The sequence below is a fragment of the Mesocricetus auratus genome, unplaced genomic scaffold (assembly GCF_017639785.1).
Source record: "Mesocricetus auratus isolate SY011 unplaced genomic scaffold, BCM_Maur_2.0 Super-Scaffold_100030, whole genome shotgun sequence".
In the NCBI taxonomy this organism is placed as follows: domain Eukaryota; kingdom Metazoa; phylum Chordata; class Mammalia; order Rodentia; family Cricetidae; genus Mesocricetus; species Mesocricetus auratus.
In genome coordinates this window covers 17829070-17842414 of record NW_024429211.1, presented here as the reverse complement: position 1 = coordinate 17842414, position 13345 = coordinate 17829070, and the positions used below count along the sequence as shown (strand labels likewise).

Here is a 13345-nt window from a genome sequence, read left to right as displayed (position 1 = left end):
CAGTAGTTATAATGGATATTAAACTGTAATTTCATACTTTGTCAAATCTCTTACACACATGTGCTGATTATGAATATCCTAAATTAGGATATGCCTTAAATTTACTAATAACCAGACAGTGTTGAAGAAACTAGTCACACCTGTAGGAATAAATATATTTGCTTTCTTTTTGAACATTCTAAAAAACAAGACAAAAACCACCATCTTAATAAGGCTACGACATTTTCATTGAATATAATATAAAGAACCTGAATGATAAGAGACCATTATCTTAGTTTAACAGGAGCCATATTCTTCTTGTGTACACAAGTGTGCATCTTTCAGGCTATGCTGTTTCACACTTTAAAAAAAATACAGTGTGCCACCCCTACATGGTATGTATTCTGATAACCCTCCCTATGAGAAAGCAGTACTTTCATTTGTTTGTTTGTTTGTTTGTTTTTTTGAGACAGGGTTTCTCTGTATTGTTTTGGAGGCTGTCCTGGAACTCGCTATAAACCAGGCTCACCTGGAACTCACAGAGATCCTCCTGCCTCTACCTCCCGAGTGCTGGGATTGAAGGCATGCACCACCAACGCCCAGCAAAAACAGTACTTTCTTTGTGTGTGTATGTATGTGACAGAGAGAGAGAAAGACAGACAGACAGACAGACAGACAGACAGACAGAAAGACAGACAGAGAAACAAAGATAAAACCTATATAGACTTGTAGCACTGGCTGGCTTCTAACTTGCAGTGATACTCCTGTCTCTACTTCCTGTGTGCTTTCATTATAGGTATATATGACCACACTTGGTATCAAAATACGCATTAAGTTCTCCCAAGACTTTTCATAGTCTACTTATTATTCATAATTTTCATTTCTATGAGAGTTTCAAAGCATTGCTGAGAAAAATCCAACATGTTCTATGCCACAATAAGTTTTCTCATCTGGCTAGGATTTGAGCATTGATTTTGGTGTAGAATTACAGAGTCATCTCAAAGTGATGCATTACAATATTTTGCAAACTAAAACTTGAATATATGTGGTGATATATTAAAACTTGAATAAATGTGGTGATATATTGTTTACGATCTAATAAACTTGCCTAGAGATCAGAATACAAAGCTAGCCACAGCCATAGAAACTTTAATCCCAGGACTCAGGAAACAAAGACAGATGGATTTCTATGAGTTCAAGGCCACCAAGGGCTACATGAGAGTGAATGAGTCTAAAAGAGAAGCAGAGCTCATGCCTTTAATCCCAGTACTAGGGAGGTATATAAGATAGGAGCTTGGTCTTAGATTCTGGTAATTAGTCTCCAGCCACATTGAGGACAGGATCCCTCCCCTAAGCCTTGTTAGAGGTAAGAGCTCTCTGGTGACTTCGCTGCTTTGCTTTTCTGATCTTCAGCTTGAACTCCAGTATATGTCTCCGAGTTTTTGTTTTTCATGTTACAAACAAAACATTCATACATTGCACAGCTTCTAGACACTTCTCCAGATATGTTGACTACTGGAGAATAGAGCTTATTTCATTGTCTTCTTTCAGCTTATATTCGTAGAACATCTACTCATGGCAGAATTAAAACAGATGTTGTGAGTACTAAGATGGCATTCTGCAATACAGACATTTTTGTCCTTTGGGTGTTTTTTATATATTTTCTCAGTAGGTAGATAGGCAGGGGACAGATAGGCCAATATAGTGGAGTGTGCTGAATCCTAAAAGCAGCAATCTATAACAATGGCAGGTACAACTAAATCCCAGGTCCCTAGTCCTCCACCCATCCTGTTCCCTTCTCTTTTCTAGAGCAACTGATGTTTCTACTCCTCTGGAGTGAGTCTTCTACCTGCAGGCCTGACTTTAGCGTAGCAACTATTCCATTATGACCATGCACATCCTCTTCATTGGTGCCTTTCTCTTCCTACAAACTATGCTGACATCCACAGGCAGAATGCCTTTGCATTGTTAATAAATTAGTATGCTCATTCCTGCTCAGTTCTGCTGTGTCTCACTCCCCCTCTAGAACCGGAAGTAGAATTTTCCTTAGATCAAAAAAAATGGGCAAACACTAGTTAGGATATGAACTGAGATAGGCACTGGTGTGTGTGTATGTGTGTGTATGTGTGTGTGTGTGTGTGTGTGTGTGTTTTATTACAACACAGAGTCTTGTTTATCCCAGGATGGCCTTGCTATATAGCCAGAGCTGACCTTAAATTTCTGCTCTATCGGCCTCTACCTCCCCACTACTAGAATTGTAAGTGTGTGCCATCACCAGGTTTACATAGATCTGAGGATCCCTCTAGGGATTTATGCATGCTAAGCAAACATTCTTTCAACTGAGTTCTGTCCCTGGACCCCAGAGCAGTGTCTAGGTTAGGATTTCTAAGATTGCAATGAGGCTATCTCAAGACAGTGTTCTTCTCTGTATGAAAACAGGCCACAGGGGACAAGGCCTGGAGTCAGGCCATGACATGACTAATAAGGCAGAGTGGCATCATTACACAGAAAAACCTGGGAACAACAATAACATACACAGAGAAGCCTGGGTACGACCGGAAGATGTTGCGGGTAGAGACACATATATGATCTATATCCAGGAGGAAATTGATGGGCTGCTGACCAGGACACATCTTAGAGCAAACTCCACTTGCAGAGGAGCATAGCAAGGTAGGCATTGCTTTACTAGCACAGGCCTGCTTCACAGGGGAAGCTGGTGTGCCAAAAGGTAGAGCAGATATGGGGGTAATGTGAGGGGCATGCATAGTTTCAGGATAGTGTCTGATGGTCACAGTTCCTTCTCTACTTATCTCCTATGTGAACACAGCGATCCTACCCAGAAAGTTTTTCAGAGAGTACCCCGTTTACATCAACAAACTATCTGCAAGTATTTGTTGGGCATCTCTAGCTTCCCTGAGGATCCTGTGGACACTGAGACCAGTGACATCCTACCAAGGGGAGACGGATGAGCTCACAGCTGAGTCACTCTGTGTATCCTGTGTAGCAGGCTCAGAACTTCTCAGACAGGCCCTGGGGTCTGAAGTGATTAGGGTTTTTGCCACTTCGGCCCCATTCCTCGGCTTTCCTGGTAGACTCCAAGCTTTCCAATCCATGGTTCTTCATTCCAAAATAATACCGGTTTAGGAGGCCCTGAAAGTATTTCCTGCTGGTGCTGAAATCCAAGGAGGGGAGACAGGAGATGAGTTCCAGAGTGAGACAGGTCCACCTCCAAAGTTCCTCCTCCTCGCCTACCAAGGAATGGCCCAGAAAATGCTGTTGGAGTGAAAACTCAAGCACAGGATAGAGGAAACACCTGCATCTTGGGCCTCGGACATCTGCTTCTTTCTACACCCTGTGACAAGATTCATTTGAGACCCCATCTTGGTTCACATTTTCTTTCTGTGTGGCTCCATCCTCCTCTCCATCCTTTCCCTCCCTTTCTTACCCTCCAGACCACACAGAACCTGTAGTCATAGACAGCGGTAGGAGAGACCACAGGCAGGAACAGTGAAGGGCATGAAGCAGCAGGGTAATTACCTGATTATTTTAGCTGCCCAGATGCCCCCAGCTCCCCTTTGTTGGGCCTCAAAGTTGCCCCGAGCAGAGAAGTATCTGTCGGAATTTGGGTAATTGGCTTCTAGATTGTCCCGATAAGCTCTCCACAAGTCCCAAGTCCCTACAAAGGAATGATGTTACAAAAGTGAACCAGGAGATAATTGCAGAAGTGGAAGAATGCAAACTTTCTGTGGATTTCCACATTTCAGCCCTTGACAGCATAATCCTTTGGAATGGTCCGTGGGGGTGACTGTATGTCCCTGGGGAGGGTTTCCCTGGTGACCATAAGGAGGGCACTGCTCCATGGATTAGACTGGGTCGGACAGATTGACAGTTGTTGAGTCCTGGGCTGTGACATATATGGACCTGTGTGTGCTCTGCACAGAGAAGGGGTGGAAATGTCACATAAGGGAGCTAACAAGGACAAAGACATCCCAGGAGTAAGACCCAGGGACATTCTGAGATGTGAGAGAAGATGAGGAATGCACTTTAGCCAGGGCCATTAAGAAAAACACAACCATTAAGAAAAACAAAAATCTGCCTTTCTCATCATGGTAACAAAATCATTGAGATGCAACTTAGAAAGAGGGCTTTGTTCTGGCTTACACTTTGAGGGGGACACATGGTGGTGGGGCCATCAGTGTACACTAAATTATAAGTAAACTCTCCTGTCAAAATACATGACAGTATGCAATGTTGAATTACTAGGAGTTCTACATCCTTGCTCTTGACTATTTGTCTAAAATAAGATGGGAATTCTGTAGAAAGTGCTATCTGTAGACATTTGCACATTTACTAAGCTCATGCATCCCTGGAGACATACTGAGTGCCCACTTACACTATGAGTGGGGAATTTGCTCTCTGTGAGTTCCCTCTGTAGACAACACTCTCTGGAATTCCTGATCCCTTTGGATCAGCTCAGCAATACAGGCTGGATCTTGTGAAATCTGTCTGAGAATCCCATAGAAGGTGACAAGAGAACAGTGTAGAAACAGGAAGCCACATAAAGCCACCCTCCTGCCCTGACTAATTTTTACTTCTTTAAAGGTCTATCTGCATTGAACAAGTATGTGACCTCACAGGGCATCCCTGGAACAGTTAAATGTGCCCATCATCTCCAACTTCTTACCTTGTATGGCTTCCTTGAAGAAGGAATACCAGCCATCACTACTGACTCCCATGAGCAAAGAGCAGAAGACAAGGATTGTGACAAGTCTCATAGTGCTGCAAGAACAGAAACAACAGTCAAACAGACCCACAGATTGGACTTGTGGCACACACCTTCAGTCCCAAAACTCTCAAGGCAGAGACAGGTGAATCTCTGATGCTGAGAACAACCTGGCCTACTAGGCAAGTTCTAGATCAGCTGAGGCTACAGGGTGAGACTGTCTCAAATGAACAAAGACAGAGCCATACTTTGCCTAGTAAAGACATTCTAACCCTGCATTCCATCTTCATCTCAGAATCACTGCTGCAAGGACAAGAATAATGGGCTTTAGGACTCTCTGCCAGATCACTGCATAAGCAAAAGTTCCAGGGAACTGTGGCCTGCAGCCCATTTGTACCAGTGATGCTGACTAAAGCTGATGAACAAGCCTTTCCTAAGTCCCTACTTACACAGACCACAAAGATACAGAAATGCTGGGGCTGGAACTCAGTCCATAGCCTGCATTCATATAGTATCTGTGGCCCTGGCTTCCATCCCAGCAGCACTACACAAAGCAAGCCCAGCTGCACGGGCCTGTGTTCCCAGCACTCAGGAGGTGGAGGCACAAGGATCAGATGCTTACGGTCATCCATGGTACAGAGCTGTTTTCAGGCCATCATGGGATACTTGATTCCCTATCTCCAGAGGAAACCATCAGAAAACATAATTGTTCCCAGTTAGAACTTACCAACCATATATGAAATGATCTCAGGAGTACAGCAAGAGCAGGAGTCCCTGGAAAAGAGAGACAGTTATGTCCTCTTTCCCGCCTGAAGTTGCAGAGGATGTATGGCTGCTCTCTCCTGACTTTAACGTTGATGAGAAGAGCACTGTTGAGTCTAACAAGCCTTGGCAGAATCCCTCTTGCTCAATCCTTCCTGGTAAATAGTTACATGCTGGACTATAGTTCACTGATAAGAGTGTTTGTCTAGCATGCGTGAGACCCTGAGTTCAATACCCAGCACCAAAGAGAGAGGGGGGCACATTGAATCAAGTGTTTCCTTGTCTATAATAGTTTTTTTCTAAATTACAAAAAAAAGTTTGTGTTTTGGCAAGTTTTCTTACTTCCCTTCCCTAATTTCCCTGAATGAAATACTACAAGCTCTAGGCTGAAATGAACTCTTTCTTCCCCAATTTATTCTTGGTAACAATGTTTCGTCACACTAATAGAAATCCTAACTAAGACGAGAACACATTTCTAAAGGGTCAGACTCCTAAAGACCATGGTCATGTTCACTGTAGCTGCTCACAAGGAATCCCTGTTACTTGAAACAATGCACACCCAGTCCTCAGTTTCACGCCTGTTGTTGTGATGCAGGGGGTGACAGGATTGGAGTGAGACAACTCCTCACACCTCATCTGGACAAGAGCAGAGAGAAATGAAGGCACCCATGCTGCCTGCCTGCTGCTGCTCTTGGTTAGCTTCCTTCACTCTCACACAGTTAGGGCAAAGCACATTAAAGGGAACCACTCATTTTCAGGGTGAGTGTTCCCGCCTCACTTAAAGACAACCCCCACAGACAACTACACAAGCCAGTCTGGTCTAGGCAATTCTTCAGTTGACACTCCCATCTCAGGTAATTCTAGGTTATGCATATTTGATATTTGAAACTTACCATCTTACCCAGCTCAAAGTAAGTCTGTATACATATTTGCCAACTAAATACATGGATGGACCTAACTGAAGGTTCTAAATATTTCCTTGTCCAATGTATGATTAAATGACAAGTAACAGCCAAGTGATCAGGCTAACCCAGCATTTAGGATGCTGAGATAGGAGATACATGAGCTCTGAGCCAGCCTTTGCTACATAATGAGAACCTGTCTCAAAAAAAATATTAAAAAGGCAAAAAGTAGGCCGTCGTGGTGACACATGCCTTTAATTCTAGCACTCAGGAGGCAGAGGTAGGTGTATCAGTGTGTTCAAGGCCAGCCTGTTTACAGAGTAAGAGAGTACCAGGATAGCTAGGGCTACTCAAAGAACCCCTTTCTCAAAACAAAACGGGCAAGTATCTCCATTTGTCTCAATCATGAAGCACATTAATTAAAGCCATGAAATTATCTTTCATGGATAAGGCTGGAATAATCAGTCTCTCTCTCTGTCTCTCTGTCTCTCTCTGCTGGAGACTTAGGTAGTTGATGGGCTCAGACTCTCATTGGCTGAGTTGATGCTCAGACACAGAAGAGGACAATCTTTGCTGAGTCTATGAATTCGGATGCTGATCTCACCCAGAAACAAACCTACACACATACTGGTGCTCAATCTGGACACATGGCTTCAGGACATGATCCATTTGGTGAACAGCAGTTCCCTCACATTGAAACACCCTGGGACTTAGTTCAATTCTACATTCTAGAGACTTGGGAGGCCTTGAACTTTTGGATGTTTGATGACAGGTTTGTGGGTGTACATCTGTACAGAATACTGCTGCCTTCTTCTTTCTCCCTTTCTTCCCTTCCTTCTTAATTCCTTCCTTACTTACTTTTTCTTCTATTTGCTTAAACTACAGATGTTTGTTATTATTAGTTTTCCACTAAACTAAAAAAACAAATATTTTGAAGAGATGGGTGAGGAAACAATAATTAGTGCATACTGTGGAACATGCTCTGAAGTTGCTGAAATAAAAACCAAATTAGAAAGATACGGAGATGATGCATTAGGAATAGTCAGAAGATACATATAGCCAAGACAGGATGCGCTAATTTGCTGGGGTTTTTTCACTATCAGTTCCCAATGCAGAAACTAAGCTTGTGCTAGGAAACTCTTACTGCATTTGTCTTGGAAGCAGATACCCAATAGGACATATGAGACATATTAGAGTGCTATGAGAAGATTTATTTTTTGAATATGTCAAGATGCCTGAGTACTGTTGTAAGTGTGGGGGTGCTGGTTTCATAACTACACTGAAATCTTTTCATGGAATCAGTCCACAGCAGCAGCCAGTGCTGTTAGACCAGCACAGAGAGCTTTGGATGGACTCCCAAACTGTGCTCTGAACAGAACACTGGGAAAGCAACCTGTAGAGCACCAAGGATTGTCGGTGATGTTGGCAGGGTTAGCAGGGAAAGGTGGACAAGTAAGAGCATGTTACTAGGGAGAGGATCCTGGGATGCTGATTCTGGTCACTGAATGAAGCCTGTGCTCTGAAAGCCAATCCAAGTGAGGGAGCTAATTAAACGAATATTCAGAACTCTGGACAGAGGGAGCTAAAAATGATCATTAATGTCTCTGAATAGAGGCAATAGCCTCCCTTCTTCACAGTTTTAGGAGCTCCATGGGGTGGCTGATACTCAGAAGCTGGGATGACACTCTCCACCAAAGATCAAGTTGATTTTAAGGTGAAGCATGGGGATGCCTTGCTGGTTTTCCCCAACATGGCTCTGTCTACTCTTCAAAGCAGTTTGGACAGAAGTGTCAAGGTGTCTAGGTATGAAGAAAAGAGAAATGTTGGCCAGTATAGATAGATATGGATATAACATATTTTTGAAATACCTCTAAGAAAAAGTGTTTATAAGCAAGAATTTGTTTTCAAAGTTGACATCCAGCATGCAAATGTGGGTGTTGTGCCAGGGACATGACTCAGTGTTATAGCACTTGCTTCGCACATGTGAGGTCCTGAGCATTTTAAAACCATATGAAAAACAAAATAAACAAAAGCACATACATAAGTACCTGCAAGCAAACTCTTCCCTCAGCAATCCTTAAATACAGGACAGTTTCACCCTAAGGAGTGGGATTCATGTGTGAGAGAATCACAGTCATCTCATTCCTTCTGTCATGATTATGGCCCATCCGAGGAAGGATGTTGTGGCCCAGGAAGAAGAAACAGTCTATGCCCAAGTTCACTTCTCTTAAAGAGCCTGTAAAGAGTCTACAGACAGTCTGTAGGAGTCAGTCAAGGACCAACCTCCAGGGCATAGGAGTCCTTAGCCAATGCTATGACTACTCTAGTTTTCTACTTCAGAGCTCCATAGGCATACATTCTGGAGATTGGTACACCCCTTGGAAAGATGGGAATTAAAGGATGTGTGGCTTAGTTTGGAAGAAGGCCATGGGTCGCAGCAATCCAGCTTCAAGCAACAAAAACTGGACATTGTCCCTACGGTACCCTGCCATGCTTATCTCCAAGAGAAATCCTGTTACAAAACATCAGAGAATCTGTCCAGGAGAGGCCATGACCCTGAGTTCCCATCATAGATCATAAAAGCTAGCCATGTGGATTTGGAAACAGCATAGTCCTGAGGTGACAGGCCATTGGTTCCTTGGGATCCTAAACTTGTAGTGACTTCAGCTATGCCCTAAACTGATACTGTGGGAGACAGTCAAAGTCCTGGGAAAGATGAGATAATGAATAAAGGAAGGCGTGGGATGCAATGGGCCCATTTATGTTCATTCACAATCCCATTGTGATTCACAGCCTAGGAAATTATGTATCAAGGAATCCATGCTTATGTTTTCCTGCCACTTGACAATTTCCTCCACCAGCATGTTCACCTGCATGTGCACATTGCTTAAAGAATATTGTGGGAAGCTAAACACTGAACTGAACTCCTGGAACCCAGCGACAGAGAGGAAAGAGTGATGAGCAAAGGGGTCTGGTGAATCCCAGAGAAACAGCCAACCTGAACAAGGAGGAGATCTTGGACCCCAGACTTATGCCTGAGAGGCCAGCATGGGACTGATCCAGACCCCCTGGATGTGGGTGTCAGTGAGGAAACTCTGGCAGTCTATGGGGTTTGGGGGCAGTAGATCAGTATTTATCCCTGGCACACAAATGCACTTTGAGGACCCATCCCACATTGAGGGATGCTTTCTCAATCTGGACACTTTGGGGAGGGCCTGAGGCCTCCCCAGAACAAAATGACAGACTCTAGGGATCCCCCATGGAGGGCCTTACCCTCCCTGGGGAATGGAGTGGGGGCTGGGGGACAGGGAGGAGGGAGTGGGCGTGGAGGGGAGGGAGAGGACTCTGGGACTGACATGGGAAGCAAGCTGGTTTCTAATTTAAATATATAATAAAAAGTGTAAAAAAAAAAAGAATGTTGTGGGGTGTCTACCAGGGAAGACTACCAGACATGGGTTTAAGCCAACAAAAAGTATTTATTAAAAAAGGATGTGTTGGTGCACACTTTTAATATAAGCATTTGGAAAGAAGACCAGGTGGATCTCAGTAAGGTTATGAAAACCTGATCTTCATAGTGAGATCCAGAGCTATATAGTGAGAACCTTTTTTTTTAATTATGAAGCTGCTGGACATTTGCTTAGTTTCTTATCGGCTAGCTCTGACTTAATTATTAACCCATAACTGCTAATCTGAGTATTTCCACGAGGTGTTCTCTTACCAGAGAAAGTAGTATACAAGTTTGATATGCATGTGGTGGTTCCAAGTTGTGAGTTGTGTAATCTGAAACTGTGAAATACTTTGTGCTTTGGTAATTTTTTTTTTGGTTTTTTGAAACAGGGTTTCTCTGTTTTGGAGGCTGTCCTGGAACTTGCTCTGTAAACTGGGCTGGCCTCGAGCTCACAGAGATCCACCTGCCTCTGCCTCCCGAGTGCTGGGATTAAAGGCATGCACCACCAACGCCCAACTGGGTCCGGACCTTTTACTCCTTCGGAGTCCTACATCATGACTGACTGTGCCTCTGTTCCCCAGAATCCTCTTCGACTCCTGGTCCCACCTATCTTGCTTCTCTACTGGCCAACAGTGATTTATTTAATCAGCCAATAAGACAAGCACATATACGTAGAAGGACTTCCCCCATCATCTCTTTTCTGCCTAAATAAAAGGAAAGTTTTAACTTTAACATAGTCAAATTATATGTAACATAACAGTTATCAAGCAAGAACCGTAATATTTTGTCCATTAACATTTAGTAAGATTTAAAGAAAATATTTCATTATCTATCCTATCCATGTGAGTCTAAAGTCTTATATGTAGCTTATCTTTTATCATAACTAAGGAAAAATATAGCTATAGCTATCTGTCTTCAACTCCATCAAAGACCATGGAAGAATAATATATAAACCCTAGAATTGACAGAGACATCTTGCTACCTGGACAGTCACCTGAAGTTCCTCTGTAACATTGGAGCATCCATCTTCAGCCCATAGGCCACAGTGTGTCTGGAAGACTTCTCAACAAAGCAGGAAATTTTAAACTGTCCATTTGCACTGGCAGTTTGTCATTCATTTTTCTGTGTCCTTCAGGATGTCTTGCAGACTCTTCCATGAAGCAGGAACCCTGTAGGACTGTCCAGGTTCAGCAGTCACTTTCCTGTGGGTCCTGCTTGGTGATACCCTTTCTTGATAGAAAGAATCTGACTCATGAAAAACCAAAAGCCAAAATCCAAGAAAATAAGTCTTTATTAGCTAGCCTGTACATTGGGATCCCATTGAAGCTCCAAGCCTTTTTCTCTCCAAGCCTTTCTCAGCACAAGTATCATGATCTGTGTCAACATACTGCAGTTATTTAACATGAGCAGTTAGTGAGACGCAGAACTACAGAAACCAAGGAGCAAGGTTAGTAAACTTAGAGACTTTCTCAGAACTATGGACTTTGATGGATTAAGTCTTTGTTTTCAATTTGTTAGGTGACACTGTCAATGTGCTGAGATTGTATGGCCTGAATGGTGTTTCCATCATGCAGACAGTTATGCTAAGGTCTGGAAGCCTGTTATGAGGCAGGAATGTGTTCTGAGAGATGCAGATTCATAGTTACTTTCTGGTGCTATAACAAATATCTTAGAGAAACTTATTGAAGAAAATTTTATTCTTACTTAAGATGCCAGAGGAATAAGAATCCATCTTTCTTATTGCAGGGGTGTGGGTGAGCCAGCCCCAATGTTATGTATGTGAGAAAGCTGTCCCCATGACTTATCTATCATATGGTGACATGGGTGAGGGAAAGATGTCCCCACCTAACACCTATCAACACCTGAGGTAGGAGGAAGAGTTTGCCCTGAGGTCATAATAGCAGGAGAGCTGTCCCTGCCCCTCATCAGCTACAGCACTCAGGAGAGTGGCCCTGCACCTCACCTGGACAACACAAGAGAGCTGGACCTGAAGATGTAGGAGATGTGGGAGAGCTGACCCTGAGGTCTTGAAAGCAGGAGAACTGGTCCCACACCTTGCTCGTTACTGCAAGGGGTGAACTAGCCAGGGCAATACAGGAGAGCTCACCCTGGTGGTGAAGACAAGGGAAAGCTGGTGGGCTGACCAACCCTGCCATTACTCAGGCCCAGAACCAGGGTTATATGTTGGCCCACCCCAACATCCACCCCATCTGTGACCTGCTGGAGAATGGGAGTGGAGGGTGGTGATCCTTCAGACCCACAGCTGCAGGATCTCCAGGACACAGGGCAGCAACAGGATGTCCCATGATGGCCTAGCATCAATGGTATAGTAGAGACTATTGACATTGAATAAGACCAATGACTCTTTGCAATGAACACCTATATGTAAAAATGTATAGATAAAGGGATTTATTGTGTGAGTCACTGTGTCACACTACAACTTCCATGACTAGATTTTCCCTTTCTTCCTTTTTTGCTCCTTTATTCTCTAAAATTCTATTTTTTTGAAGGGTGGATTTGGAAGTATGATGTAAAAGACATAAAAAGTTAAAAATTGTATCATTCTGGGGAGACATGGCAGCAAGAGGAAGACATGGCAGTCGGGGGAGGAGGATCAAACCCCAGCAGGAAGCAGAGAGCAAACAAGAAGTTGAATGAGACCAGTGACATACTTCTCTGTCCTTCCTGTGTCACTACTCTATTGATCACATGTGAAAAATAAGATAGCCTGTGACAGGGTTTAGTATTTTATGTGTCCATGAGTCTTCAGTTTATCAGCCCCTTGTCACCCCTTGGGGAACACTGCTGTTGCCACCATGTCTGACTGGGTCCTTTCCTGACAGAATCCCAGATGTGGATGACTCCCCTACAGTTCCCATGTTATATTTTAATCACCAGTCTCAGGTGACAATGTGTTTTGGAGGTCAGAGCTAAGTAAGAAGCAGGAAAGTCATAAAGATGGGACCCCATGATGGCTTTAATGTCTTTTTGAGAAGAAGAAGTGACCGAAGCTACCAGGCTTGATCTGTCTCTCAATGTGGTGTTTTCAGAGGGGATGTGACACACCCTCACCAGGGACAGACTCCACACTTGGCCTTCCCAGCCTATAGCATCATGAACTAAATACACTTCTATGTTTTATGAAGTTCCGGGTGGTAATCTTATACACAGCAACAGAAAATACACTTAATCTTTATTTACTTAAAATAGATTTATTTCATTGTTTATTTTTATGTGTGCCCATCTGAGATCCTGGGCATGGTGTCACCACATTTAGGGGAGACCTTTCCCTCTTCTTCCCAGGAAACTTCCTTAGAGACACACTTAAAATTTGCCTCACTATTGCTGAAACAGGTTCATTTTCTGCCTTGTTATTATTTTACTTTATAGTTAATTATATGTGTGTGGGAGCCCACATGAGTGCAGGTTCCCACTGAGGCCAGAGGGAAAGGAGATCCTCTGGGGCTGGAATTCCAAGTGGCTCTCAGTCTCCCCATGTGGGGGTGGGAACCAAACTCAGGTCTTCAGAAG

General features: G+C 43.5%; 1 protein-coding gene across 1 annotated transcript; it reads right to left on the bottom strand.

Annotated features, from left to right (window-relative positions):
- Positions 1 to 1358: 1358 nt before the first annotated feature.
- On the bottom strand, positions 1359 to 5555 carry LOC110343411 (serum amyloid A-4 protein). The gene is made up of 4 exons (XM_040733369.1): positions 5430 to 5555; positions 4664 to 4758; positions 3517 to 3655; positions 1359 to 3151 (listed from the first exon to the last, which is right to left on the bottom strand). Exons 2-4 carry the CDS (start codon positions 4752 to 4754, stop codon positions 2989 to 2991), a joined length of 393 nt encoding a protein of 130 aa, XP_040589303.1. The 5' UTR covers positions 4755 to 4758; positions 5430 to 5555; the 3' UTR covers positions 1359 to 2988.
- Positions 5556 to 13345: the final 7790 nt, after the last annotated feature.